Source organism: Diprion similis, chromosome 12, assembly GCF_021155765.1.
Source record: "Diprion similis isolate iyDipSimi1 chromosome 12, iyDipSimi1.1, whole genome shotgun sequence".
Classification (NCBI taxonomy): Eukaryota; Metazoa; Arthropoda; class Insecta; order Hymenoptera; family Diprionidae; genus Diprion; species Diprion similis.
In genome coordinates, this window is record NC_060116.1 from 15,286,170 (window position 1) to 15,313,835 (window position 27,666).

At 40.9% G+C, this 27,666-nt stretch overlaps 2 protein-coding genes across 7 annotated transcripts in view; one reads left to right on the forward strand and one right to left on the reverse strand.

Annotated features, from left to right (window-relative positions):
• Positions 1 to 1,742: 1,742 nt before the first annotated feature.
• LOC124413112 lies at positions 1,743 to 27,391 on the reverse strand. 4 transcript variants are annotated; one of them, XM_046893482.1, is made up of 10 exons: positions 27,219 to 27,391; positions 11,637 to 11,996; positions 11,476 to 11,555; positions 10,614 to 10,848; positions 6,268 to 6,385; positions 5,727 to 5,874; positions 5,023 to 5,182; positions 3,052 to 4,750; positions 2,474 to 2,618; positions 1,743 to 2,283 (listed from the first exon to the last, which is right to left on the reverse strand). In XM_046893482.1, the coding sequence occupies exons 2-8, from the start codon at positions 11,949 to 11,951 to the stop codon at positions 3,548 to 3,550; spliced, it is 2,259 nt and encodes a 752-aa protein (XP_046749438.1). In that variant the 5' UTR covers positions 11,952 to 11,996; positions 27,219 to 27,391; the 3' UTR covers positions 1,743 to 2,283; positions 2,474 to 2,618; positions 3,052 to 3,547. The 4 variants fall into 4 exon arrangements, with proteins under 4 accessions (XP_046749438.1, XP_046749441.1, XP_046749440.1 ...); XM_046893485.1 differs by having other exon boundaries at positions 11,637 to 11,709; positions 27,219 to 27,386; XM_046893484.1 differs by lacking the exon at positions 27,219 to 27,391 and having other exon boundaries at positions 5,727 to 5,871; positions 11,637 to 12,076.
• Positions 16,717 to 27,666, forward strand: part of LOC124413111 (probable JmjC domain-containing histone demethylation protein 2C) — a 223,803-nt gene continuing 212,853 nt past the window's right edge. For all 3 annotated transcript variants that reach the window (XM_046893479.1, XM_046893481.1, XM_046893480.1), the window contains exon 1: positions 16,717 to 16,855. In XM_046893479.1, the coding sequence (XP_046749435.1) occupies positions 16,757 to 16,855 (99 nt within the window). In that variant the 5' untranslated portion in view covers positions 16,717 to 16,756. The remainder of the gene's footprint in view (positions 16,856 to 27,666) is intronic.

Genomic DNA, 27,666 nt, shown 5'->3' on the forward strand with positions numbered 1-27,666 from the left:
AGATTTCACAACGTACGATTCGAACAAAAATAACTACAATTTTAGAGTAAAACCTTATTCACTGCTCTTTAGATTGAGCTTCTCGCCTTTCATTTGACAACGTTGAAAACATTATTTACATAATGCAAGTATTAAGTTAAAACGGAAAGTTGGTATTATACATAAATACTTATGAATTACAGCGAAGGAAATCTCAAAATGATTAACTTTTACGGGCGCAACTCGTCGCAAAGAATTTGTTATCGTTGTGGCGGATTTTTAATTGGATTACGTTGACTCGTTTCGAGCGCAAAGCTTGCTGATTGGCCTCGTGTGCCGTTAATGTTAGCCAAGCCCTTGCTACATGGCGAAATTTATGCTACACCTATTCAATTAATAATTACAGTAAGATAAAAGTATATGTACTAATATAATATAAACTATATGAAAAATTTATTCAACATTATTAAATAAATCATCTATGATACAGTTAGCAATAATGTTGCTGCACGCTCTGTCAACTCTCCGCGCAAGGTTATAGCTATGCATAGATATAATATGTATACGTGTATCGACATTGATATCGCCTAGCTCCTCAATCTAAGCGCTAAATAAATAAATCACATCGTTAAAACGAGGGAGAGAGGGAGTATACATAAAAGGACTTATACGTAAGTATGATTCGAAACGAGTCTCGTCATTTGCTAACGCGAACATTGTCATAAATTAGTCAAATAGTAAAAGTATATCACGCTATACAATAATTATTATTCACAGATCGGTAAAAAATCTGTACCCACATTCGATAAGAAACGGCAAGTTTCCGCGATATTATAAATCAGCCTAAAAACATTATATCGCAGAATTTCAAACATTTCATATTATACATCTAAGACTGATTCTCAACCCTTTTCACCCAAATTATTCGTGGAACATCAAACAAAGTGAATAATCGTCAACCTAAACATAGTCACGTCTCGATGGATATGCATAATTTTTTTTTTTTTCATTATTATAAAAATTTGCAGGGAAGAATCGAGAACGTATTAACAATATAAAGTGTGAATTCGCCTCTTTTATGCACCTGAGCATGTTATAACGAGAAGATAATGCAATCGGTATACACATGCGTTAGAAAAAAAAATGAAAAAGAGCCCAGTTTTTTCATATAATAATAATTACTATTATAGCAGTAATTCAATGAATACTATCTAAATTACGTGGCACAATTCATGTGTATAGTTTAACTATATCAAACTGGTCACTAGATTATATCGTTCAAAGACCTTTTTGACTAGAGTTCAATACGTAGTAGGATGTTCCACATTTTTGAGATTCTTCGAATTCGCAACAGTTGAAAATATCTATATACCTGCGCACAGGTATGCACTATATTTATTTATCACAATAGGAATCAATCGTTACCTCTGCAATCATAGAATTATTCAACCAATTGATATACATATATAAAGGTAAATAAGGTATATGTCATGTATGGAATATGAATATCGTACTGACATACCTAACAAAGTATAATATTACGCATGTTGATTAGTAGAACGTTAAATATGCGTGACTAAAATCTAAAAATAAGAATCAGAATTGTAAATATATTCGGAAAAAAATAAATTCGATTATTCGCTCTTAAAAGCATTCTATAGTGCGTAATAAATCATATAGGTATATATTCTAATAGGTCATGTTACATACGTATGACGTGATTCAAACGCAGTCTAGTTATCGCGGTTTCGAGATAATTATCACCAAGATAATTGTTTTAAAGAGGAGAAAGCTAATAAAATGCATGAAAAAAGCAACGAAGTAAATGACGTAGAAAAAACAAACATTTCCATGAGTACAAACGGCGTAATGTGCGTGTATTTGCGTGACCAGAAAGTTTTGCCCGGATTTTCGTGTTATTGTTGGTCAGTTAAGAAGAGGAAATTTCCGAAAATTATTAGCAATGATTTGCACTAGATTTCACAGCAAATCGAAGCGATAGCGGCGGCGTTACGCAGCTGGCAAGGTGTATACAGGTACCAAACGATGATCACACAACTCGCAAAGTATAAGGTAATTTTTTCGTCGTTTATAATATGCATGGGGGTCGCTGCTGACCATCAGACTGATGTTCTTTTACCAGCTTAGCAGTTAAGCGAAGAAGGTTATTTACGTCAAAAATCGTCGTGACGATATTTTCAATAATCAGTCTAACTCGTTGATGCGGTCAGCAGCTGGCAAGTTTCATTGGACCTTTTTTTTCCCGGGCTTTTTAGTGCGAGGTAAAGTTGCGAAGCTTGTTATCTGAAAGTAGAAAAAAAACAATGAGTAGAATTAGAAGGCCGGAAATATCGTCAAAGCTGTATAAAAATTGAAAAGAGAAAAAAAAAAAAATTGGAAAAAATAGTAAACGAACAACGCAGGTTTGAGGCACTTGCAGGGTAATGGCGATCAAGTCATTTAGCGTGTGTTACATTATTCAACACAAACAAACCTGACTCGCATGTACGAATATGGCAGGCAATAGAGGGAACATTTTAGCAAAATTTCTGCGCTCAAGCGATAAATATTTGTACACATGATTTTTCTCTCTTTTCACAATACACGCGATCCTTCAAACTTCCCACTTTTCATTTTTCCTGCAACAAATAGGCATATTCAAGTAATATGAAAATCTTTCGATTACATCCAACAAACCTATCGGCGCCATTTGTTAAAATCTGTAACGCTGACACGTTGTATTAATCACATCAAATCTGAGTCTGTTACATCATATACAAGAAAAGTTAATTAGAAAAAAAAAAAAAAAAAAAAAAAAAAACCAATTCCCGACTGAATTTTGCAGAATAAAAATAAAAACTGGTTGTTAAATTCGTACACTCACCACGCGGTTAGGTAACGCTATATTATTATCATTACTATTCTAATTGTTACGTGTATAAAATTAGGGGTAGATATAAGGTATTCCACTGCGAAACACGCATTAGACACAATTATTAGACGAATCGCAATACGGTAAGGATCGTTAGTTGGTAACGAAATATCCATTACATTAATGTCCACTATGCATACGTGTTCATTGTAACCGCATTCTTCAGTCTCCAACCCCATTTCCATCTAGGTTTGGCGATCCAGAGAGGCGAGCATATATGCGCGATATGGAAGGAAGGGAGGATTGTGTACAGGATAAAGTTTCAACAAATGATTATAAATTCGGACCGGATGATCATTGTAAAAAAATAGAAATGATGATCGCAATTTTTTTTTTTTTTTTTTTTTTTTTTTGTGGTTTTGCACCGATTTTTACCAAAGTTGTAGGATTCAAAGAAAAAAGTGTTGAAAACCTGCGATCGAGTCTGTTAGACCTTCTGATCATCGGAAATAGGATATTGTTAGTGCAAGATGAACAATTCAACTTGTGCTTTGAATACTATTTTGGAGTTTCGTTTGGATCAATTACTATAATTGAATCCGGATTACTGTCGCGATGAAAACACTTGATTACAAAATAACAAAGAATAAATTTTCCAGGTCGATCCTACAACCCCGGGGTAAAAAAAAACGCTTTCTAATCAATGCTGTCGAGGTACTTTCTAGCACCGCAAGTTTGAAAATGAGACGGCTCTCCCACAGCGATTCGCGTCTTCTCCTTATCCTTATCCTTCTCTTTATCAGCATTAATCCTCTCGCTCTCTTCGGCAGCAGCCTTCCGCTCTGCTCGCATCTTCTCCTCGTACTCCCAGCGTTCATAGGCTGTCCTATCCTGATCCTCGCTCCTCGATTCATCGGAAGGATAGCTGTCGATGCTGCCGGATCGAAGATCGATGTAAGTCTGAGCCTTCGAGTCTAGAGCAACGTTGAGCAGCGCGGTCTCAACGTCAACGCGCCTCGATCCCGACGTCGACGTCGCTTCGTCGCCTCCCTCCGAGCTCCTCGACGTTCTACTGACCGACCGGGATCTGGACGCCGATCTGCTGCCACCCCTGGAGCGACTCGGACTACCAGGATCGTCGTCCTTATTGTGGTGAAATGCAGTGTGGAATATTGTCTTTGGGATGGTGAGCAGCCTCGACAGTCCCTCCTTCGTCTTCGCGGCTTTCGACCGTTTCCCGTGCGACACGAAGACCTCCTTCGGGCTCTCGACGCACGCCAAGGCCCGAACGGTCCCAGTCTTGATCACCAGCCGCGCCTTTAGCGCCGACTCGGTTTGGGCCTGTTCGAGGTTCTCTTCGCTCTTGGCAGCCGGCGCGAGGGGGGCCCGTTTTTTGTTGTACCTTCCGGCCCGGTCGCAAGAGTCCGAACTGCTCCTGGAAACACGAGGGGATCCCGAGGGCGGCGACAGGGAGTTTTTTGAAGGTTCGTTGAGGCCCTGCACGGCCCTCGTGGCGCCATTGAGCAGTGCTCGAAGCTCCTCAAGTTTGCTGTGACAAATATCGGTAGTTATTTTCTGAACATCGATGCCGATCTTGTCCGATTCGGCTCTGATCGTCGCATCCGGAAACGGATCGTCGGAAATCGAGTCCAGGAACTCAGGGCTCGACTCCTTCGACCAGGATTCGTCCTTGCGGTTACTTCGACCGACGATTTCGGCCGATTCTAAGATGCGGATGCGGCTCTTGGTGCCGATAAGAGAGCCGTAATCGACGCCATTTATTTCACTGCCGTGAGATAACGCCAGAAAAAGTTCAAGGGCTTGGGACGGGGGAATGGGAAAAGGAATTCCCGGATAAAGCAGTGCCGGGAAAGAATCGCTCGCCTCTTCGTCGCTCTCCTTTAAATTATACGACAAAATTTTTTCATTAAACTTCTGGAATATGTTCGTTCGTGAAAATTTTTGCACTTGTGAGGGTATAATTTGCAATATTAATACTGCGATCAACGAGAGCTTTGAAGAATCAAGAAAACTAGGAGCGAACTTTTTCTTTTTTTTCACTAACTTCTAACGATCAATTCATTTCAGTTTTTTCATCCTTCTTACTTTCAATCACAACTCGTCAATTTATTATACTGCGGAATTTTCCGAGGTTTCCTCGTTGTACTAACCTCGGGAGTCTTCTTCGTGGTTGACCTTGGCTTTGGGCGAGTCCTCGCGCCGACGCTCGACGTCCTGACCAACGGTTCGGCCTGGGAACCAGGACGATTAGAGTGCAGAGCTTCCCCGCTGCTGTAACCGCTGGATATATCGTCGGACGACCTAATATTGCTGTAACATTTCGAGAAAAGATGGAGAGGAGAGGAGGAGAAATGAAGGGAATTCTGATTAGTACTTCTGCATAAATATGGAGGATAGTTTAAGGACTAATGAGCCGTGTCGTCGGATTCAAAAATTAAGAAGAGAGAAGAAAAAAATTAATGATGCAGTAAACCCGAATGAATCGGCTAATCAAGTTAGTCTGAGCTAATTTGACTAACTCAAGATAAGAATTTTGAAAGCAGGTTTCATTACTCGAAAGTTCAAAAGATTAAGCTCTGGTGTTTTCTTTTTTTTTTTTTTTTTTTCTTTTTTTCTCAAGATTTCGAATCAGACGACATTTGAGGCCTCACTTGCCTATCTTTGAGTTTTTATTCATGGAATTTTCTCTGCCAACTTTAAAAAAATTTGCACCGAGTCAGATCGAAAAAAATATGAAGCAAGAAGTGAGATTCTGGTAAATTTGAAAAATGGTAAATAGCTTGAGGGGAAAAACGGCCCAGTTGACAGAGGAAAATCCTTCCAAGTTGAAGGTGAGTGACGGCGTTTGACGTACGATAAACTAGCTACTGGTTCCCGAGGCCTGGGTTGTCTGACGTCGACGTCGACCTCGGAGAAGTACATGTCGACTCGATTGCTGCCTGACTGGGTACGGCGAGGGCTGTACCCTCTTCTCCCGACGTTCTCTCTGCGGCGAGGTTCTACTGTAGATCATTCAACACCGTTAGTTTTTCAATTCAATTCATGTGTACCGGACTTAAAATGGTTTTCAATTTAACGGTGAACAGGAATGGCGGGATTATGAACTCGACTGGCGGAGGTGTGAAAATGTAGAAACACTAGAAAACGGAAGAGTCAAAACAGTGGATTTGCGAAAACGCGAAAATCCGTATTACAGGTAGAATTTTTGAATCTAGGACTGTAAGGTGTTAAAAACCAAAATATAGAATTATCGAAGTAATACTTCTTTCACCTTTCTCTTATACGTTTTATGAAATGGGATTTTGGGTATTTGAAAATACGATCTTGAGGTATTTCTACGTTTCGGGTTCCTGATCTTTCTACATTTCACCTCCCCATCGAACTTGACGACGAACCTTGCATATCTATCTCGTCCCGCGCGTCAGGCGTGTTTCGGTTTTCGTCCTCCTTTTCACCCGTCAGATCGCTCAGGCTGTAGCTCTTCTTCAGCTGTTGTACCAGGCCTCCTCCACCCTGTAAATTATCACAATGATACTCACGATGAAATTTCGATATCCTGCGGATTAACCGCAGATACGCAGCTTTTCGAGCATTTGGTTTAAAGTGAACTCGTCTTACCAAGTTTGAATATATTTGTTAATTTTTTTTTTTTTTTGTTTTTGGTTTTGTTTTTCTATTAGCCGACACCAATTCAGGATCCTGTATAATGCGTGGCATTTAAACTCGATGCGATCAGCCTTTAACGACAACTTTTTTAGTCTGATTTATTACGTTTTTAGATATTTATTTACAGAATGGTATTATTAAATTAGAGACCAGAATATCGAGTTTTTTTTAATAACGAAATTTATCAATACCCTTGATTAAAAATCGAGGTAACGATGGCTGATTGAATCGCAACAAAAATGCCTCACATATATAATCGATTCCATTGCACGACGATTCTGCGGTATGTATCTTTCGATCCCAAGAAGCACTGTTATATATATATGCGGGTATATAATAATATTACATACCGATGACAAGCGCAGGAACTTAGTGGTTTGCATAAACTTAGTAATTTTACTTGTGAACGCATGACAGCCGTAATCTAGATCTGATTGTGAGAGAAGCTTCAAGGTGTTTGATTAGACATTAATCTTGTGTTTTTTATTTTTTTAATGCGAACAGTTAAGAATTTCAGCGATAAATGTGCGCAAGGTTAGAAAAAAATTAATAATAGTAATAATAATAACGACAACAATAAATATAAGAGAGCCGAAAAAGCAGTGATATACGAGGATGGAGGACGAATATTAAACAACTAAGCGTACGCGTGTAAAAATAAATTTGAAAAAAATAAAAATAAATGAAAGGAACATGACGAAGAAACTGATGAAAAAAAATTATAGGCATTTGCATCAATATAGGTATTTAAGATAAAAATGTTTATTTAAAAAACTCGTAATTTCGAGGATCTTTGGAGTAGTATATATGGATATGTGTATAATGTATATAATATATAAAATCAACTTATTAGCTATAATATTCTACATTAGAGAATTTAACGGCAACGTTATAGAAGGCTTTTAAGCTCTGAAAGTTACGTGTATTATTATATATTAACTCCTATATGAATTATATTATAGAAATAAATAAAACATTTTATTATTCGTCTAATTTTCATCTATCTTTCAATGATTCGAAGGCACCATGTGTATATTTAATGTATATTCGGTAACCGGTATTATCACTTATAAACTTAGAACATACGTATAAGTATAATAAATTTCTATCACACAGTCTTAAATATTCATTTACGCGTATAATGTGATGAATAAACAACAATTGACAAATCTCTCTTGATTTTATAGTCTGTCAGACACGAGAAAAGCAAAGGCTGCGCAATGATTTCTCGGTTTGGTTAACTAACAGAGAGCTCGTTAAACTACACAATAACTCTACGATAAATTTGAGAAAAAAAAACATCGAGACAGAGGTTATATATATATGGCAGCATGGTGTGATAAAAAAAACTGGTCGCGTATAGTTTTTAGTAATTTTAGCACCTTTCGCGTTAAAAGTCGCAACGCAAGATGAGACATTTATTGTTAACTTTTCCCTCATCACCGGTAAAATTCTTCTATTTAATCCCAAATACAAGAGATGCAATTTAACTGGTTTTTCCAAGCAAATTTGTCAGGCCAAAAAATAAAAAAATAAAAATAAAAAAAATAAAACGCAACGCGCACTGTGACGTCTTCGTCAACTGATCGACGTTTATAGTCGATTGTGAGAAACGTCGACTCGATCGTTTTTAAAGGCAATGAAGATAATTATAAAACCGAAACGATCTTCGGTGACATGTTTCGCAGCGACTTAAAACTTGCAAAAAACAGCATCAATTTGCTTTCAGCGGATATAAGGAAAAACAAAAAAATCATACAAAACGATATCTTTCATTTTTCTTTAGTAATTTAACTTTCAGACCAGACTGTGATATTCTCATGGTTTACTTTTTAATTTCGTTAAACTATGCAGCATGGGTCACGTCTACAGGCTGAAAAGTTTTACTGCGATAAGTCGTTCCACGTCGATTTCGCAGCGTCGAGATGAAGAAAGAAAGTGTGCAAAACGAAAAAAAAAAAAAAAAAAAACATGAAAAAAGAAACAGAATCGACAAGAATTCTCGAATCAGCATCGAGTCGCGAGAAATTGACGATCAATTTGAGACAAATGATTCTTCAATGTACAAAATCTCGCATGTTGCGAATAGATAAACAACCGTTATTAAACCTCCGTCGCGTTAAATGGCCGATGTCGTGACGTTTGCAAGTATACCGATTGGCACGAGTAATAAATTGTAATAATCAAAGAGCAATTTAACGACGATCTCGATACCATCTTGCCAATAACTAGTCTCAATTCGCGATAGGAGCAAATTTAATTTCACCGATATAGAGACCAGAGGAATAAGAATAAGCAAAAAATTAGAGAGATAAAAGAAAAAACATCATCATAAAAAAAAAAAAATAAACAACCAAACTGGTCCTACAGTCTTTGAGTCTCGTTAATCCGTCGCGAATTAGCGATCCGCAGTCTCACGTCAGTCGAGATCAATCTCGTCGCTGAATTCGGGTTCGATTGAGTAGAGATGAGGCTTCTGGGTCTTTTCCCTGCGGGTCCTCGTCTTCGCCCTGGTCTGCATCCTCTCGGTTTTCTCCCTCTTGGACTTTTCATTGCTGGGTGATATTTTGAACTCCTTTCTCGATTCCATCGGCACATCGTCGTCGTCGTCGTCGTCGGTCGTCGCCTCGCGGATATCCGGCTCGAAGCCCGGAGGTGTTGGATCGTAAAAAGAAGCGGGTGTCGATTCGCTTCTAGCGCGTCTTCGAGGCGTGAGTAACGAGCCGTCCGGACTGTCTTCGGTCGCAATTTCCCTCGAAGTTCTTCTCGGGTTGGCTAAGCTAGAAATCGCCGAGTCTGATTGGCTGGCTGCTGGGAGGAGACTCGGTGTGCTGGGTACCACGTTGGGAAAGTTCTGTTCGTTAGAATGCAACGCCTGTTTGTTAGGATTAATTGGGAATCGTGAGAAAAACAAAGAAAGAAAGAGAGAGAGAGAGAGAGAGAGAGAGAGAGAGAGAGAGAAAAAAAGAGAGAGGGGAGAACGAGCGGAAAGAACTAAATTATATAATCAGCAAAACGTAAAAGTGATAAGTTAGTTTCAACAAGCAGTTATATGCAATTGCTCATCGACGTTGTTAAATAAACGTTATTTCGTCAGTATATACATTTACGTAATATGCATGTACAGTTCGAAATCAAGTTGAATAATCATAAAGAAATAAAATCAAAACATTTATTCCACTAGAATCGAATATTTTCGGCTTCTTCGTTTTCCAGATTTAATTTCATTCAGTGGCTACTATTATATAGAGAGAAAAAAGAAGAATCAAAAATTTTTGAGTTTTAACCTCGGCTAACGTCTCGTCGCGTTTCATAATTTTGAAATTTAGTCTTTCGATGAATCTTAAATTTTCTCAGTCCAAGTTTTACGCGTTTGCAGATCTATTTTCAGTCCAACCCTTAAGCCGTAACCGCGGTGAAAAAAATTCAATGTCACTCAGAATCTTCTTATATATTTACCAAACTTTAAAGAAGTCTGACAATTTTAAACCAACTGTCTATTTTCGTACCACGGTTTAAGTTCCGACAAACAACGGGAAAAAAATAAGAATCCTTAAGTTGAAAAACAGACGTAAGAAACGCCCACTTAGTGTATATCTGCAACGATTCATCACAAACTAAATAATAAATATTGTTTCGAATAGTTCAAGATTTTCTTTAACACGACAACGATAATTACTTTCCACCCGTTCACGGGATGTGAAAAAAAATAAAATAGCGATTTTTTTAAATAAAACAAACAAGAAAAAGGAAAAAACAACTAAAACGATTCGATAAATTCTGTATCCGAGCGACGGTAATTCCCAGATGTTCGAAACTTGGCAGACATTCAAAATCCGCGACACATTAGGTATATATATATATATATATATACAGTGTCGCTGTAAAAAGTCTACGTAACCTGCTGCAGGTAAAAAGCGACAAACGACACGTTTTCTGAGACGTTGATAAAGACCTTCGAATTTCCCGAAGTTTCTTTCTTCTTGTGTTGTCCCAAAACAGATTTAATCCGTCGTCGATCAATTTCTTTATCATTTTTCAACCCTCTCGGAGCGTCAGAGTTCTCGTCACTTACCTTGATGGCAGTCTGCATCAGAACGGTGGTAGCGTAGTTGACACCCCTTGATCCTAGGTGCAAAACAGCGGTGTATCCCTGCTCGGTGGCGCGGGCTAAAGCCTCGTCAATTTCTGCCTCTCGCCGACTCAGAGCGGGATGAACAAACCGACGATACAAGATGCTGGATCCTTTGGTCGCCGGGCTGAGCAGCCAGAGGACAAGGACGATTTTTATCTCGTAGTAGAAAGGAAACCTGGCGCCGGAAATGACGATTTAATCAGTAGATATTCGTTGCGGCGTACAAAACGCTCGAAACTTTTTTTTTTTACAGAATAAAAATGCGTGTAGTCGATGCTGAGTAACGCGAGGAAGAAGAGGAGGGGGAGGAGGGAGAAGGGAGAGAAAAAAGCTGGGGCAAAATGGGGCCGAAAACGGGAGACGGCATCCCGCAAAGTGCGCGACGCGTAAGCCGATATATTCTATGTCATAGGCTGAAATTAGACCGTCGGAATTTTTGTCCAGATTTACCGAACAGCTGCGGGGGTGAAAAGGGAGAAAAAGTTCGGCGGTAAGCTTTCCTCCGAAATTCACACACAATAACATATATATATATATAGAAAAGTTTGTCACAAGTTCGTGCAAGCTGTTTCACACAAATAACTTGTAGAGTTTCAAACTCGATATGACATTTAGGTGATTTTTGAATATATATATATATATATACCAAGGTGTGAAAGAAGATTCATGGTTTCTGAAGACACGACAGTATTCTATGATCATTGAAAAAGAACTTTCCTTGTTTCGTGATAATTTTGGAAAAGGGTGAATGAATCGTCTATGCACTTCGCGTTTTGAGATCACATGACACCACGCAACTCACCAGAAGCTAAGGAAGACATCGGTGAAGGTTTCGGCGCACGTGAACAGCGCGAATACTATCCAGTACATCATCCATTTCACCTGAAAGTAGAGGATATTAGATTTAACCCGGTTTTGTTGGGTCTGGGGTGAGGGGGGGTGGAGGGGTTTGATTCGACTCACGTATTCTTTGACGTTCTTCGTCCGAACAGCTTTGTAGGATGCGTAGGCCGGGTAAAGGGTGCCGAATACCAATCTGAAAATCGGATACACGATAATGTAAGTGATGGGTCGAGGCATCATGGCGGCGAGTGAGACCGTGAAGATCCCGATGTTGCCGAGGGTGAGCTTGATGGGTAATTTCTCGATCGAGTCCCGAACCCGAGCGAGTCTATTTCCGTTGAACATTTTCAGAACGTTCAATCGGTTCGCTACCATCCTTATATCGGCGTCGATCATATGTCCGTTGGCAAGAGCCAGCTTGTCGTCGTCTTCCATGTCGTCAGATTATTTCACACCGTCAGTTTCAAAGCGATAGCTGTGCTTTCATTCAAAAACCACCGATTTCAGTACAACGTCTCTCTTTCGATATCATAATGTTATTAGTCAGCAGTTTCGCCTCGTTTAGCTGAAAGCGAATTCATACAAACCGAATGAAAGCCGTGCAGCGGAAAACCGTACCGATCGACCGACCCCATGTTTTCCCACCCATTTGAGACGCATATGCCTGAGTCCGCGAAACGTTCGAAAAAGATTGAAAAGAGCCTTTTGGACTAATCCAGAACCGACGACGCGGAGGAGATTTTCATCTCAAACGCGAAGGGATAAATATTTCCGAGTATAGAAAGGCGCCTGCGACAGGCAGCACAACGTCACCGACTCCAGACGAGAGACTGCAGCTGGTTAAGGGGTTACCCCCACTTGCGATTTTCAAAAAATCGATTTTTTTTTTGTTGCATTTTTTTGAAGTTTATTTATCTGAGAATATGTCCTGAAAATTTCAAGTCGATCCGAACAAAATTGACTGAGATATGAGCGTTGAAAGAGAAGAATCCGTTGTGTAAACGACCGGCTGCGCGTGGCGCGCTCGACCCTCGCTCCGGTTTCAATCGATTGTTCGAGGAATAGGGTCGTATATCTGGCATTCACAACGTTCATATTATACATAGAAATACATTTTTGTTGCCTGCTATGGTCTAAACTGGTCTAAACTCGTCAGTGTAGCTCGAAAGTTCGACTATATAAGACGTATATTCCACCGTTCCAAATATTATAAGCGCAGTTTTTATTCATTTTACATTGAAAAATGGATCGAAAAAAAGGTTCGCGTGAAACAAGAAGCAGTGAAAACGAACGGAAATCGCGACCGAAGAAAAGGAAGGGAGTTTTTAACCCGAACCTGGCCGAATCGGAAAGTGGAAGTTTCAGCACGTGAAGGAAGAATGCTACGAAGACAGTATCAGATTTCCCTGTTGCAAGCGGCATCGTCGGCGGAAGAACTTCTGTATGGACCCGGAATAGATGACTCTATGTAAGTTTACAAAAAAAAAATTTTTCTCCGTGTAAACTGAAATTGAAACTTTAAACGCGTTTTTCTCAAAATGACATTTCTGAAGTCGGTGACCAAGATTACTCGAACACTAATGAACCGATCTTCTTGAAATTTTGCAGGCTTATTTAGTACATAAAAATGTAGTCTTTAATCGTTCGATTTTTTTTTTTTTTTTTAAATGGCCGTTTTATAGCCAAAAAACGGCCGTTTTTTCTCGTTAAAATCGAACTATTGACTTTGACTGTCCGCCATTTTGTGAAAAATGAATATTTTTTTAAAACCTACGATTAAAGACTAGTTTATACTTATATTTGACTAAATCTATTCATATTTTTTGTTTCAGATGATCCACTTCACCGCAATGTTGGTCACCGCAAACCGTGCACACAACAACTTGATTTAATTGACGGCCATTTACCACTAAATTTTGTAATATTTTTCAATAAAAAAATTACTGAAAGGTCTTCAAGATGTGTTCTTTAAGATGATATATTGATCGATGAAAAAAGTTTTGTCGTTTTCTTTAAAAAAATTCATGGAAAAGGCCTTTTTTTTCGCTCTACAAGTGGGGGTAACCCCTTAAGCCAGCGCCTAACTCTGGTCTGCAACGTTAGCGCAGCAGCAGCGCAAAGCAACGCTCCTCGTGATGCTGTGTGCGAAGAAACTCTATTTTCGGATTTTCGCTTATCTCAACTCGGCCGAGCGAAAGCACGGAGAGTCGTCGGAATCGCCCGAACTTCAAACAACGAAACGACTGGCAAGAACTGGAGAGAACAGAGCCATCCATCCATCCATCCGTCAGTCCGTCGACAATTGGCAGAGATAATTATGTCCGGTACAGGTCGCAACGCGATGATGATTGTTTTCAATGTCACACATTGGACAGCATTGCGCATTGGCACAGTGGACCAAGGTCTGGTCAGAACCGAGTTTCTAGCTTGCGGCAAAATAAAACTGGTCCATTTGAGAAAGGCAAAAGTTGTGTTTCCCTGGGGTTGAGGGCTCTTTTTAGGGTTGACACTTCGTTTCAGTTTCGTTCTCTTTCGGTAGAGGAAACCGCGAGGTTAACGAGGGGCGGAAATGACTTCACGACCATCGCCAAGCCTGAGGGCTTTACACCTCGGTGGGTAGGTGCACAAGGTGGAGGGTTAATTAATTAGTTACCTTCCGGGTGGGAAGCACCGCGAGACCCGGTTCGTATAAATCTCTGGACAATGGCAACTCGGCGTTTGTATTGTCCCTTGAAGAAGATATTTCTGAAGAGTCGTCCAGCTCAACGTCTATGATGATCAGCTCTCGACGATGCAAAACGAACCTCAATTCCATCTCGTTAATCATCTTCAATATTCAATGATCAGTGCCAATCGCAAGATATTGTGGGTATCCAGAAACAGAGTTGCACAATGCAACAAGCAAGTCCTGATTCTGACCTCGCTCATTTCATACTGTCGCACATCGAACAATTGATCATTAGCAGTCTCGTAATTTGCTCCTAATTTGGCATTTATGTAGTGTTGATTAAGCCGGGAACTGCACACCGCATCTATCGTTCAGCCGATCTAGATCTTGAAGACTATCACGTACTTGTCGCTATCCTTTGGACAAATCACGTAAAACACCTCCTCCTCAACGTCGTACAGTAAAATCATGGCGACGGTATATTTCTGGTCTCGAATAAGCGTTTATGAATCGTTTCGAATCTCCAGTTGGGTTAACTGATTCCGAAGTTGAAGCGCCTGGTTTCACGGTTCTTTTGCACTAGTCAAACGGAGAAATTGCTTTCGACGACAAACACAGGACGTTGGCTAAATCGGTCCCGACTTACTCGCTCTTAGTTTCTTCGAGTTTACTCTCCACCTAACGCGGATCTACTGTGCCCGACGATCCTGCACCGACCTTTTAAATCCCCAACGACGCTCTGCACGTCGTCGTAGAATATGGAAGTGGGGGAAGAAACGGTGGTGGTTTTAATGACCAAAGACAAAATCCTCTTCGGGGTATCGGGGTTGATGGTGCAAACTCGCTGGAGTGAGTCCAAAACGACGAGCAATTCCCGCGTGACTCCCACGCAAGGTTAGTCGGAATTCTGAAATCGAACGAGGCGCCTAGACTTACGAACTTACGACGCCGAGTTTTGCAGAATCTGCGCCAAGGTCGGCAGGATCGAATGAACGAAAATCCAGAATCGCTTTATCCGCCGATGGGACATATAATATGATCAGGTCATTCATTCTGTAACTTTTCTTTCCTGAGAAGTGATCCTATTCAGATTCCAACTTCTCTCGAATATTCCGTCCCATGACTGGGTCAGAAGAATTATAACTTCCTTGGCACGTGGACAAATAAATCTCATCCTACTGAGCAGACAGTGCGATTTGTGACGATGACTAATCGACTTCTGAGTAGTCTGTGTACTTTGGAACTCAACACGAGGAATCTACCCGTTTTATGAGTAACTGTTGAGGAGTCTCTCCCTGATTCATCGGTGCTGCAAAGGGTGAAAACTTGGAAATAGGAAAGTGAGAAAATTGGAATTACGGTTAGGTTAGTCGAGAAGGACTGATTAATCTGGATGGGAGTCACTCGATAGTCTCCATGAGAGTATAGGACGTAATTCTAACGAAAGTAAACACATCCGGGAAAGCAAGGTGTAAACAGTGGACATTGAGTATACACGTAAACAGTGAAATGTCGTTGGCGAACGATTTATTGGCATGGTAAATACATCTCGGCGTTTTAACTACGCCTGGCGCAACGGGTGAAGAGGACAGCCATGTTGATTACACACGTGCAGCTCGGGAACAAGTGACGTTTCGTATATTTTTATGCACGTATGCGACACATGTCGCACTTACACATCGACGCCTCTCTTTACAACTATATAAATCTACGAAATATACGACATCGCATAACCTTAGTTGTAAAAACAGAGTCGTTTATTATCTACGGTTCAAAATTTTGCTCAATTCTCAATATAAGTGTACAGTATATTGGCACAATGTTATATTTCACTATGTTGCGATAAGTTTGGAAAAACTTGACAACCGCATAAATCAGAACGAGTCTCGTTGTAAAATAATTGGTGTCAAAATTTTGATCATTTGTAAAAATTGAATGTTATTCGTAGTGATATTTGGCTTCAAAAATTAGCAATCGTGATCGTGATTGTATTAGAAATTTCAATAGAGCCTGAGTCATAGGTTGCAATTTTCCATTAAATCTGTCAATACCTTCGTCTTTGAAATCCTCTTAGAATTTTAAATAAACATCGAAGACTAGTCTGAGAATTCGTATGACCACGCACTAGCAATCGATATACATATAACTACAGGTTAAACAGTCTCTTCGACAGTTGTATAACGCGGTTGAATTTTAAAAGCAGAAATTTCATCAGACTTTATATTTAGGCGCCACTAGCACATGGCTGACCTATATATCGAAGAGCAAGTATTGAATGGACTCTCGCACGCGTTCTGTCACATCGACAGTAAAGTTTCGACTGCAGAAGCCGCAGGAGGCATCTGCGTCCCGTAGACACCAGAGTCCAGATCCACATGAGACAAAAATGAATAAGGCAATAAAAAAAGAAAATCAAAATCACACGTACACCCACGCCGATGAACACCCTCGTTATTTTGTCTGAATCTTTATCGGCGAAGGCAGCGAAACAACAGATGCTGTGCTGACGATGGTCACCGTGCGAAAAATTGGCGTGTGAAAGTTCCTCGTGTAGTATGCGACGGTCGGCACGATGACAGGGTCGTTCCTGTGTCCTGGTGGAGTAAAGCAAGTCATCTTGAAGGCTGGTTCTCCTCAGTCCAATATTTCCCGAAAAGAGTCCTTGGTGGCGGTGGTGGTGGTGGTGGTGGTCGGTAAACGCACTCCTTTTTTTCCTCGTCTTCTTTGTTCTCCTCGACGATACCACCTTGTGCTCAGGCCAGTCCAGGGTGTGGAATACGTTCGGTGTTGGTACCTTCCTTCAGTGACTGATTGTGAGACCAAAGCTGGAGAAGGGATCCAAGTGGATATTCAATGGTCAAAGAGACTCTTTTCCAGAAGACCTTTCGTGGTCGAGATCAAGCAACAAACTGGTGACTCCAGTTGGCGCTGCTTCGCCGAAGAGCTCTTATACTCGAATGATGAGGACGGGGGGAGAGACGCGGTGCGGAGGCGTGTAAGCAGCTTCGGGTGGACCCAGGCCACGTGTTGCAGCGGGAATTCGAATTCCGGATGTCAATTACCCGCGAATTGGTCTGGAATTGGTCAGATCGTAACCGTTTCGCAATCTGAAATGGCACGGTGGGTCGATAGATCGTCACCTGCAACGTGACAGCGACGGTACCGAGCGATTAAAAAGCACGAAGTGTTGCTTCCAGACGGTGCGATGACCCTGCACACGCTGACGTTCCAAAGCTCACAAAGAACCACGCGGCGAGAGTCTCGTTGGTGCTCGTGCATGGATAGCCCAGTGACTCAGAGTCGTCTACAAGGCTTCGAGTGCAGCTTGATCCTGTCTCCTTTTTCTCTACAACCTCTTCTTCTTGGGTATAGGATCAACGGCACTTTTCTTCATCGTCAATGTCCCTTTGTGTCCAGAGTGGTTATACAGCTCTCTAAATATTTCGTAGAAAATTTGTAATCCGGGCGTGATTATGATGAAGAAGAAGAAGAAGAAGAAATCGAAACTCCTCTGCACAGCTTTTCAGAATTCCAAATATAATCACCAACGTGCGCAATTCCGATACCTACTTGTTTTGCGTCCCCACCAAACCTTGACGCACATTTGTGCTTTCCTAAGGAACCGGGGTCGGTCAAGGATCTTGAATTAATGAGAAATCGTCCATTTTTAACGAGATGCCCACACTACATCTTAGGATTGACTGTCGTAATTTAACGAACCGATACCGCCGGGAGAAGTGCAGTAACGGGTGGGGGAGGATCTTTGATTATCAGAAGGTGAAATTGGGAGGATTGAACCGGGTTCCATTCCTCCGTTTAATCTGAGGAGTTCCAGGCTTGCTTTGTTCAGCCGGTTGATAGAAGAACGGCTCCGTCAACGGCTAACAAGTCATTTATCTTTCTTTGTCCTCACACCGACCTCGTCTGACAATAGAATATCTATTTTACCGGAGGCAGCTGCAATCAGATGTAAATTACGACTACGCCGTCGTTGAAGTACACCGTGATGCGAATCTCCTGCCTCACTCTCGACGACATGTCTCCTCCTCTTCCTCGGACTTTCGGACCAAGAAAATCAAAGTGTGCTTCCAAAAGTCGATAATTCGACGCAACTGCAGCTCCGTTGCAAATATATAATATCTACTCGCGGTTTTCACTCGATCAACAAAATTTTTCCACGTTGTTAAAGGTGCGAGGTTATATCTCTCCCTCCCTCGCTCTCGCTCTCTCTATCTCCTTTCCTCCCTAGTTGGCAGTTGGTCTCCTTTGTCTCAACAGCAACTCCGCAAGCAGCAGCAGCAGCAACAGCAGAGTGAGCGGGGTTAAATATAGCTGCGGGTTAGTCGCAGGACGCGAAACACCGAGTCAGTTGAACGACCGTACTTTCGAGTTAAATCATTTATTTGCTGCTGCTGTATGGAGTGCAGGGTGTGGATATTCAGAGACTCCGCCTGCGGCTGTTCCTCTTCTTCTTCTTCTTCTTCTTCTTCTTCTTCTCGCCGCACAAAAGTATTATAATCGCGGATGCTCAGGGGTTTTTCCTGCACTAGATCTCAGCCCCTAATCCCAGACACCTGAATCAGCTACTCCGACGTGATTGATCACTCATCAAAACTTGAACGACGAGCCTTTGAACCAGGACTTTCAGCTTGGAGATTAACCGGCAGGTGCAACAACCGAAGGTCACAATACAATTATTCAGGGGTGAACCGGGAAGAGGAATGTCACGCTTACAGGGCAGATCGACTGGTTTTATTGGATTTCACGAACGGAGAGAACCAGGCCGGCAAGCTCCTGGGGGCGACGAGCCAACGTCCGTCTGTTTCGCCAGCGTCGCGACGCCAAGACTAGAGCCAACCACTTCAAGAGGGCTGATTTATATTTAAACGAGAAGAGGAGACGCCGCGAAGCCCGGAGCGAGCGGAGAGCAGAGCATCGCATCTTCTCTTCTCTTCTCTTCTTCTCATCTCTTCTCTTCTTGCTACAACGCCTCTCAGAGTTTGATATGGAAGCGCCGCTCCATGCTGGGGTCATCTCGGGTCATTCAGGGTCGTTCACGCGCACGTGTGTTTGGTCTCGTGCACGTGAATTTTTCAAACATTTTCATACTCCTCCTCTTTTTTGATGTACCTTTTCCGGCACTTTATTTACCGATTTCCTTAAGCCCCAAACGAGATGAAGAAAGCATCAAGTTATTTCGGTCCAGAGCTCAGTGCCCAGTCGGACCTTGCAGTGGATTTGAGTATAACAACAAGTCCTGCAGTCCCGGTAATTACGTCTTACGAAATAAAAACTTACTGTCGAGACTTACGAATTGTTGTATAACAACCGTTTGGTCTTCGTGAATCTAAGTGACGTTCATTTCGGGCAGGAAATGAAGAACTTGACAGATTACAGATTCCTAATGTGCAGGACAATTCCATGGTCGTTAAAAAGAAGAGCATTCCTTAGAAATCACTTCAACTAACGAAACATCGTTAAAAGATGGAGATTTCGAACAAATTCCGATACCTTCGAGCGTATTCATAGAGTAAACATCTGGTCCTCCATGGGGAGCATTCCGGCTGTTCTCTCACTATAATCACTTGCCCGAATTTCACGGAAGCAATACTGTTGCACCTTTCCATATCGCGGTTTATGAAGATGATTTATGTCGCATGGTCGGCACGTAGTGCGTTCTACACTGGCGTAGGCGCAAGTAAAGCTCGTATGATCTGATTGGGCATAACGTCGATTTCGCAGTACACAGTAATGACTCGAGAATTGTCTAAGGTCACCTCGATAATTCCCTGGGTGAGGCGGTCACCCGGCCACCGGACACTGTTATATGGCTCTTATATATCCAAGCAAGGCACGTGCCTGGCACTCGATGCCGTGTGTCGACCGACCGACTTATCTGCAGAGTCGTAACTGCGTAACACGCTGGACGCCCACGTCTGGCCAGATACATACTTTCAAAAATTATCAGGGCACAAGATTTAGTCCCTGTAGTATACGAGGTGTCCGGTATTAGGTCATTAGGTGGCAAAACAAAAAAGAAGTTAGTAACTTTAATTTAACGATGCATTTTCAGGAAAATCATTACATACTTCGCACTCTTATAGGATTGTCTGAAATTCAGTTAGTAAACATGTTCGTATTTTTAAATGCCAACTTATTGAAAATACGTTAACGTTACTAACTTCAACCTTCTTCGTTTTACCGAGAAAAGGCAAATATTTATGCAGCAGCGTGTTATGATAATGCCGAAATTGAATTTCAATCATCAGATTTTATTTATTCTATGAGGATTAAGTTAGAAACGTTAATGTAACGATTTATCTTTAGGAAAAATCGTTACTTCGTACCTTTATTACAGCATTGTCTGAAATTTAGTAAATCATTTAAGACAAAACGAATTAATATCTTGAAAAGCCAATTTTTTTCAAAGTCAATTTAAAATTGCGCAGTAATGATTTTTATCCAAATATTTTGATCAGATTTTGCGATTTGTTCCTTTCTTCTGCTTATGATAACTAACAATATTTGAATACAACTTTCAATCATCGATCAGGAATACGGAACGATTATCTACTCTAATTATAAGAATCGCAGAATGGTTTCGCACTGCGGCTTAATTTTTTTTTTTTTTTTTGTTTTTTTTTCGTCATTTCAGCCCTGCGGCGCGCATTCATTTGACGAAATGAAATCGCATATATTGAAGCAGTAGTTGCCGGACCTTGGCCCAGTTTTAACGAAGGCGCATTGCTTTCGACCCGATTGTTTGCAGGTAGAAAATCCACCCGTCCCTGGGATAAATCTACTAAAGCAAATAACGACGTCGCTTTGTTATTGTGAAACACAAAAATTTTTGACGTTGGTGAGTCACCAGACGCAGTCGTTCGTGATTTTGCGAATTATAGAGAATTCTTATGTCCGTCTTGGGCTTTAATGCTAACTGTGACAGCTAATTGACCGTTTCATGAGTGTTGTGTAATACGTATACAACAAAGTATAGCGGATGTGAATTTTGGACAAAACTGAAATCTAGATTGTGAAAAAATTGTGAGTATTTGTATTTTGAACGTGAGACAAGGTAAAGAAAAAACGATTTCCGGTGTTTTGACAGTCATTAAATGTAAATTTAATCTAAACATAAATTACGACCAGTGATATCTTTCCGGTGTTTGTTGCTTCGTTTGCATAAAAAAAAAAAAAACATTATTTTTCTCCTATGTTTTGCCGTATTTTGCGATGAGAAGAATGAAGAACGCCGAGGAATGAGAAAGAAAGGCATTGATCAAAGCACGCGAGCCCGACTTTCGCCTTCGTTAAGATAATCTCGTTATATCCGCGAGAAAAAGTAAAAAGAAAAATGAAGAGAACGAGGGAGAAGGGGAAATGAAGACTGTGAAAGTTCCACGACCCCAGTGTTACATGCAACAAACAAGGCGTTCGACTGACTCAAGTGGCTCTCAGTGTCGGTGAATCTTATGCTGATCGGATCATCCCTTGGCTACGCTAGTCGACGATACATATCTAATCTCAGTAATACGCGCAAATCTAAGAGAAAAATGATCTGTCGCTCGTTACTTGATGATGTTATATAAAACGAATTTTTTTTCCTCTCTCAGCGACTGACCTAATTTTCATTCCAGAAAAAGAAGAGAAAATGGGGAGATTTGTTGAAACGGTGGTTAGAAGTGAGCTGCACACTCGAAAATAATGTCGAGGATGTTGGATGGAAGAGGGGATGTCGGTCGACTGATCTTAATTTAGAGATTTCCAATTTTTCCCGATCCTTAAAGTCCCTGCGTGAGGGAAGAACGAAATTCAAAATTCGAAGTCGATGTAGATAGGATTGCATATATATAGCTGTACAATTTTGTGTGGTTAATTTTATTTTTATTTTTTATTTTTTTAGGCTTTGCAAAACTTGGTTAATTATGAAACCCTACTGCAGAACCGTAACTTGTGTACCGTATTTATAATTATAAGGTCGGACGGCAGGAGTAGAAAATAAATAATTTTTAATTAAGTGGACCTTCGCGTATACATACATATATTCTAACGAATCTCATTAACGGTCAGAACAAACAAGAGGCGAAGGAAAAGTGTAATCGTCATGTTTAATTGAATCCCGCGGTCCGAAATTAAACGCAGCAATGTAATTTCCGTGAGCTTTAACTGGAAATGTGAAAAAAGGAAATTCGACAAAAAAATTTCAATTCCGCTAATAACTAGGAACAGCTCGGCAGATTTCGCTTACAATCTATTCAACTCTAAGTATATCTCAAGACAAATCGGTTCAATATATTTCACCTGAATCAATGCAACCGTTCCCAAATCACCGTCGTACAAAAAAAATGTTGACGCAAAAATGCAGAACAAACAAATATAAATCATAATCCGGAAAAGTCACGTAAACGCGTGTAAAGGAATAACAATCATCTACCGTGTACAGCCTAATTTTAAATTATGATAAACATGTTCATAAGAACGATAAAGGAAAAACGTTGGCGGAAGTTGGCTCGGAAGAAAAATTCGAAATTCAAAAAAGATTTACAAGAAAGAAGAAAAAAAAAACGAAAAATTCGTTCAAATTTATGTTCTTTCCGTGTAAAATTGGAGCGCAAACTTGAGATATTTCAAGAAAGAGGAGAAATTTTCGAAGAAGAATAAGAAAAATAACTTGAAGCAAGAAAAAACTGGACCATCAACCCTGAATTTAAAATATATATATAATATACAGAAATTTGGAAAAGTCTCGAAATCTACGTGCGTGGATTTTCCTCTTCCGAACTCGGGAGGATAGAAATTTCAGGGCGAAGGAAGCATCGATCGACCGCGAGAGAAAGAGAACGTCACGCCAAGTCAGGTGGAGCTGGGTCCAGGGAAAACGAGAAGATGAGGTGGCATCGGGTCGACGGGCGGCTGCTTTTCAGTCGCCACCCCCGATATCGATCCAACAACCGCGGAAGGCGGAGGAGGTGGAGGAGGAGGAGGAGGAGGAGGAGGTCCTGGAGCGTAGACACTCGACTCACAATCAGCCAACGAAATGTACACCATACCCTACCCGCCGTTTCGCGAAAGAAACCAATCACACGCGAAAATCCACTCTTTCCGCATTTTATAAGGGCAACGTCTCATCCGGTTGTCCAATGATTGAAAAACGCACGGACTTCGTACGGGATCTGTTATATATATATATATATATACTATACATATTGTATCTTAACTGCGATCAAAAATGGTTCCGTTCTTTAGCGTGGGGAGAAAATTTTTTTGGAAAGGATGTGAAGCAGATACTCTGACCTTTTCCTCACGCAGCTCACGATCAGGATACTCAAAGCCAAAATCCAATATCCGATTCTCTGGCAATTGTATCTTTTTCGTTAAAATTCTTCGCGAATTCTGAGATCACGGCACAGATTGTAATATATATATTTTTTTTTCTTCTTCTTTTTTAACGTATTACAAATTGAAATAAAAATACTTTACAAATATTAATAATATCGTAATCAAATGTTTCGGTTGTTTCATCCTCAGTAATTATATATAGAACATAAATTTTCGGTAAATTTTGTGCGAAATTTTTTTGCGCGAAACGTGCACGTGGTTAAGTGATTTAGCACCGAGTTGTAAAATTTTGACAGTAGAATTCCTCGGATCGGTTATCGCCTGGAGTCCTTTCCAAAAGAGGCCAACTCTCATAGTCTATTCCTCGAAAATGACGGCCAATCTTTCGGAAATTTAAATTTCGCTTTCTCTCTTTCATTGTCAGCTGTGTCAGACCGAATAATCTGTGCCTCGGTATAAATTTCACGAGTTCGTAATTCCGATCCATCCGCGAGAAGATGACATCACGACTAGTTTCGGTCCCAGGATGCTAGGATATTTAGTCCACGTCGCAAATCGCGGTGCAGATTCTGATTACAAAATTACGAAAAGTAGGGTCCGAAATGAGTTAGACGATAAACTCTATCTCTGTTTTTCTATCTCTCTTCTTTTTTCCGAGCCTTGCGTGTCGTAACGCAGCTGAGCATTGCGTTAAAAAGAGACAGAGAGATCGGCGGTTCTGTTTCTCACGTAATAATTGGTGCAACGATTGCGCGAGCGACTCGCTCTAGGTACTTCGAAGGTAACGCGATAGAAAAGTAAAAAAAAAATAAATAAAAAAAAAAAAATGAGGGGCAAATGAAAGATGAAAGATGACGCAAAATGCAAAGTGCAAAAAAAGTAAAATAAAAATTGAAAATAAAAGTATGAGAAACTGGCGAAGCGAAGGTAGCCTTGAATCCTGACGCGAGTAAGTATCGTCGTCGTACAAGCCACGTTTGTACGTCTGCTTAGCCAACCAACTTCTCCAAACTCGGAGCGATTCCTGCTGACTTTGCCTGCCTGCCTGCTTGATGACATGCCGCAAGCAACAACAATCTCGCGATCTGCTTCTGGCAATAAGATCTCAGCCAAGGACAAGCCTCGTTCGGATGCTGATCGTGACGGCCAGCTCTCTTTGTCCACCTCTGTTCTCACAATAAGACCTTAGAGATACGTCTCTGCATGTGACGTGCGTATAAAAGTAGATGATTGCGCGGCAGGCGACGAAACCATCGATATATAATTAATGCCAATAGAATTCTGTATCGATTTTTGGTCGAGGATATCGCAATCGTAGCCTCTGGTAATAGCCTGGGCTAAGAAACGGTTAAATTTGTTTAAATTATTAAATAAAACGGGTTGAATATTTCGCAAGAGTGAATATAGAAGATTGTACTTTCATCGCGGTTTTTTAATGAATTAAAAAAATTATCGTTATTTCAGAACAATGTTTATGTAGTTAAACCCGAAATTAGATAGAAAAAAATTAAACTTCTGTAAAATAAAAATTTTTAAAGAATATTTGAGATTTAAAACCAACGGATGCAGGATCTTTTTCCTCAAAAGATACTAGACTAAAAATTTTCTTCGATATAAGTTCGGATTCGTTTTAATTGAGTCAAGAGGAGTGATTTAGTGAAACCGTGAAAGGTGGATATTCATATATAAAAATTGCGAAAATCGCCTGACCAAAGAAGAAGAAAAAAACGTCACGCGACCTTGGCGATTCGCCGAAGAGAAAAAACTCCACAAACACAACGAAATGTGGGTAAATGTCCGCAGCTGCAGATATCGTAAGCTCGACACGCGTTTGCGCACAAAAATTTCCAAAAGTGAGTCCGAGAGCTCGGGAATTCCGAGATTAAAACAATGCAGATAGCGATTCGAGGCATGATATGACAATGAAATAAGCAGCGATAATTCACCGTCTCGCACGCGTCGAACGAACAAAGAGAGAAAGAAAATGCGATAATATATATATGGTCATTGTTAGCCTCATTGTGTGACGCATCGTACCCAACAGCTGATCGTTCGCCTCTGGGGTTCATAGACGGTTATTTAAACGGTTTAAACCCCAGGATTCGCGTTTCTTTGTGTCTTTCCTTTTCTCTTCGTCCCTTCTCCTTCCATACATGGATCGGACGTTTGGCTGTCCCCCCTCGGCGATGCGTTTCTAGTTGCATGTGCAGGTACACGTAATGCACCGGTTTTTATCCTCCTCTGTCCGTCTTTACAGCTGCTGCTGATGCTGTGAACCTTGCCAAATCCAACGGAAATGGTCACGCAATCACGTCGTGCACGTTATGCTGCGTATATGTAGGTACAGGCTAATGTGGGTAGATGGGTATCCATTAGTCTTGACTTTCTTTGTCATTTTCTGCGCACAAACAAGTCTCGCTTAATGTTGGAGATGCTGAATTCCTCGCATCACGGCTCGCTTTTTTCAATGGTTCCAAAATATCGTTTCGTCGTCTCCAATTTCGATCTGTTTTTACATATATATCTCGCTTTTTATTCGATTTGAACCCCCTTTTCATGCACTGTGTCAAAATCGATTTATCGACCAGCAACGTTATATATATATTCACCATTAACGAAACGGAGCAATACAAATTAAATATCATTTCGATATATACAAATAATAACGTATATACGTAATTCCTGCCGAATATTATTGATTCCGTCCGCATAAATTACGGTTATAATAAAATATGTACATAGATATAATACCCTTTTGTACGTGTATTTACAAACACACAAATCGATGGTGGAATCGTGAGGATTGTACGTTGGAAAAATAACCGTCGAAACTGTGATGGTTGTGAAAAAAAAATAAAGCCAGAAACGAGTAATCGACAATGATCGGTAGATGTGACGTAAGATGAATGCAGAATTTTTATCTCATCTGACTGAAATAAGCGATATAAAAAAGTACGATATACTGTAGGAATACACAGAGAAGTAATAAGTGAAAAGAGGCTTATGCGTCTCTATACGTTGCGTTACACGTTATACAAAATGAAGACACGAAATTCTCGAGAGCCATAAATGGAACTCGGATTATTTTACGGGCGTGAAAGGATCGTCGGATTTCGAAGCGACGGGTCTTCAAAGTTGGAAAAAAATAACGCCCAGGTGTTAAGTGGTCGGGTAAACATGGGATATAGAATCGGCGAATTTTTACGAGTTAAAATTGTAATCGACGACAGCACAGTTTGGAAAAAGTTTGCAGTTTATACCACAGAGCGAATAACACCGTTAATCGATTAGAGTCCTTATAAGGATAGAATTCAAACGCAGAAGTTTAGCGAAAACCGAAAACGGTCGAACAAAAAACAGTTTTTGACGTCCGCTCTCGGAGCGAGACTCAAACAGCGCGGCCGACGGGTTGACGGTTTGAATTTTGACTGCAACGACGTTTTTCCCGACGGCGAACGGGGCTTCGAATTCAAGTTTATTTTTGGGTAGCAAGAAGAAGGGCGGCTAATCGCAGCGTCAATAATGAGATCGACGAATCGTCAGAGCCACGTTCGACAGGCTCTAGAGGTGTACGGATGATATTGTGTATTTTCGTCACCCATTGCGATGGCGACGAAGCGGAGATCGCGAGGAGAGATGATTTTCCGCGCCGTTATTTATGCCGAATATTGACTAGGCAGTTGACCAGTACTTACATGACGAGCCGCGAGACGATCGAAGATATCATAGTAGCGGTTCCGAACTCAAAAACAACGATTGCACAACAAACTAAATCGACGGACAAAGCAGAGAGCCTCACTAGCACCGCCGCTCACAGGTCAGCCATGTTGGACTGGCAGCAGCTGGCCGATCGCTGCTGCTGCGCCTGACGTCACTCTCTGTTTTGGTCACGTGGTTCGGCGGTGAGGAGTAAGGAGTGGGGGAAGCGCGCCAAATTCAAATTTCACGTCCTACTCGCATCGCGAGAGCCGAATTCGAGTTTTTATTTCTCTCCAACCACCTGCCGCTGCCTTCCTTATGCAACCCGTTAATCACGCGTTCTTTGCGCTTATCAGCCTCTCTTTGACGTTTTGCATCGGCGGTTGTTTCGTGATGACGCGGCCCGCGTGTAACTTCAGAGCGAAGCAATGCGATAATTTTTAA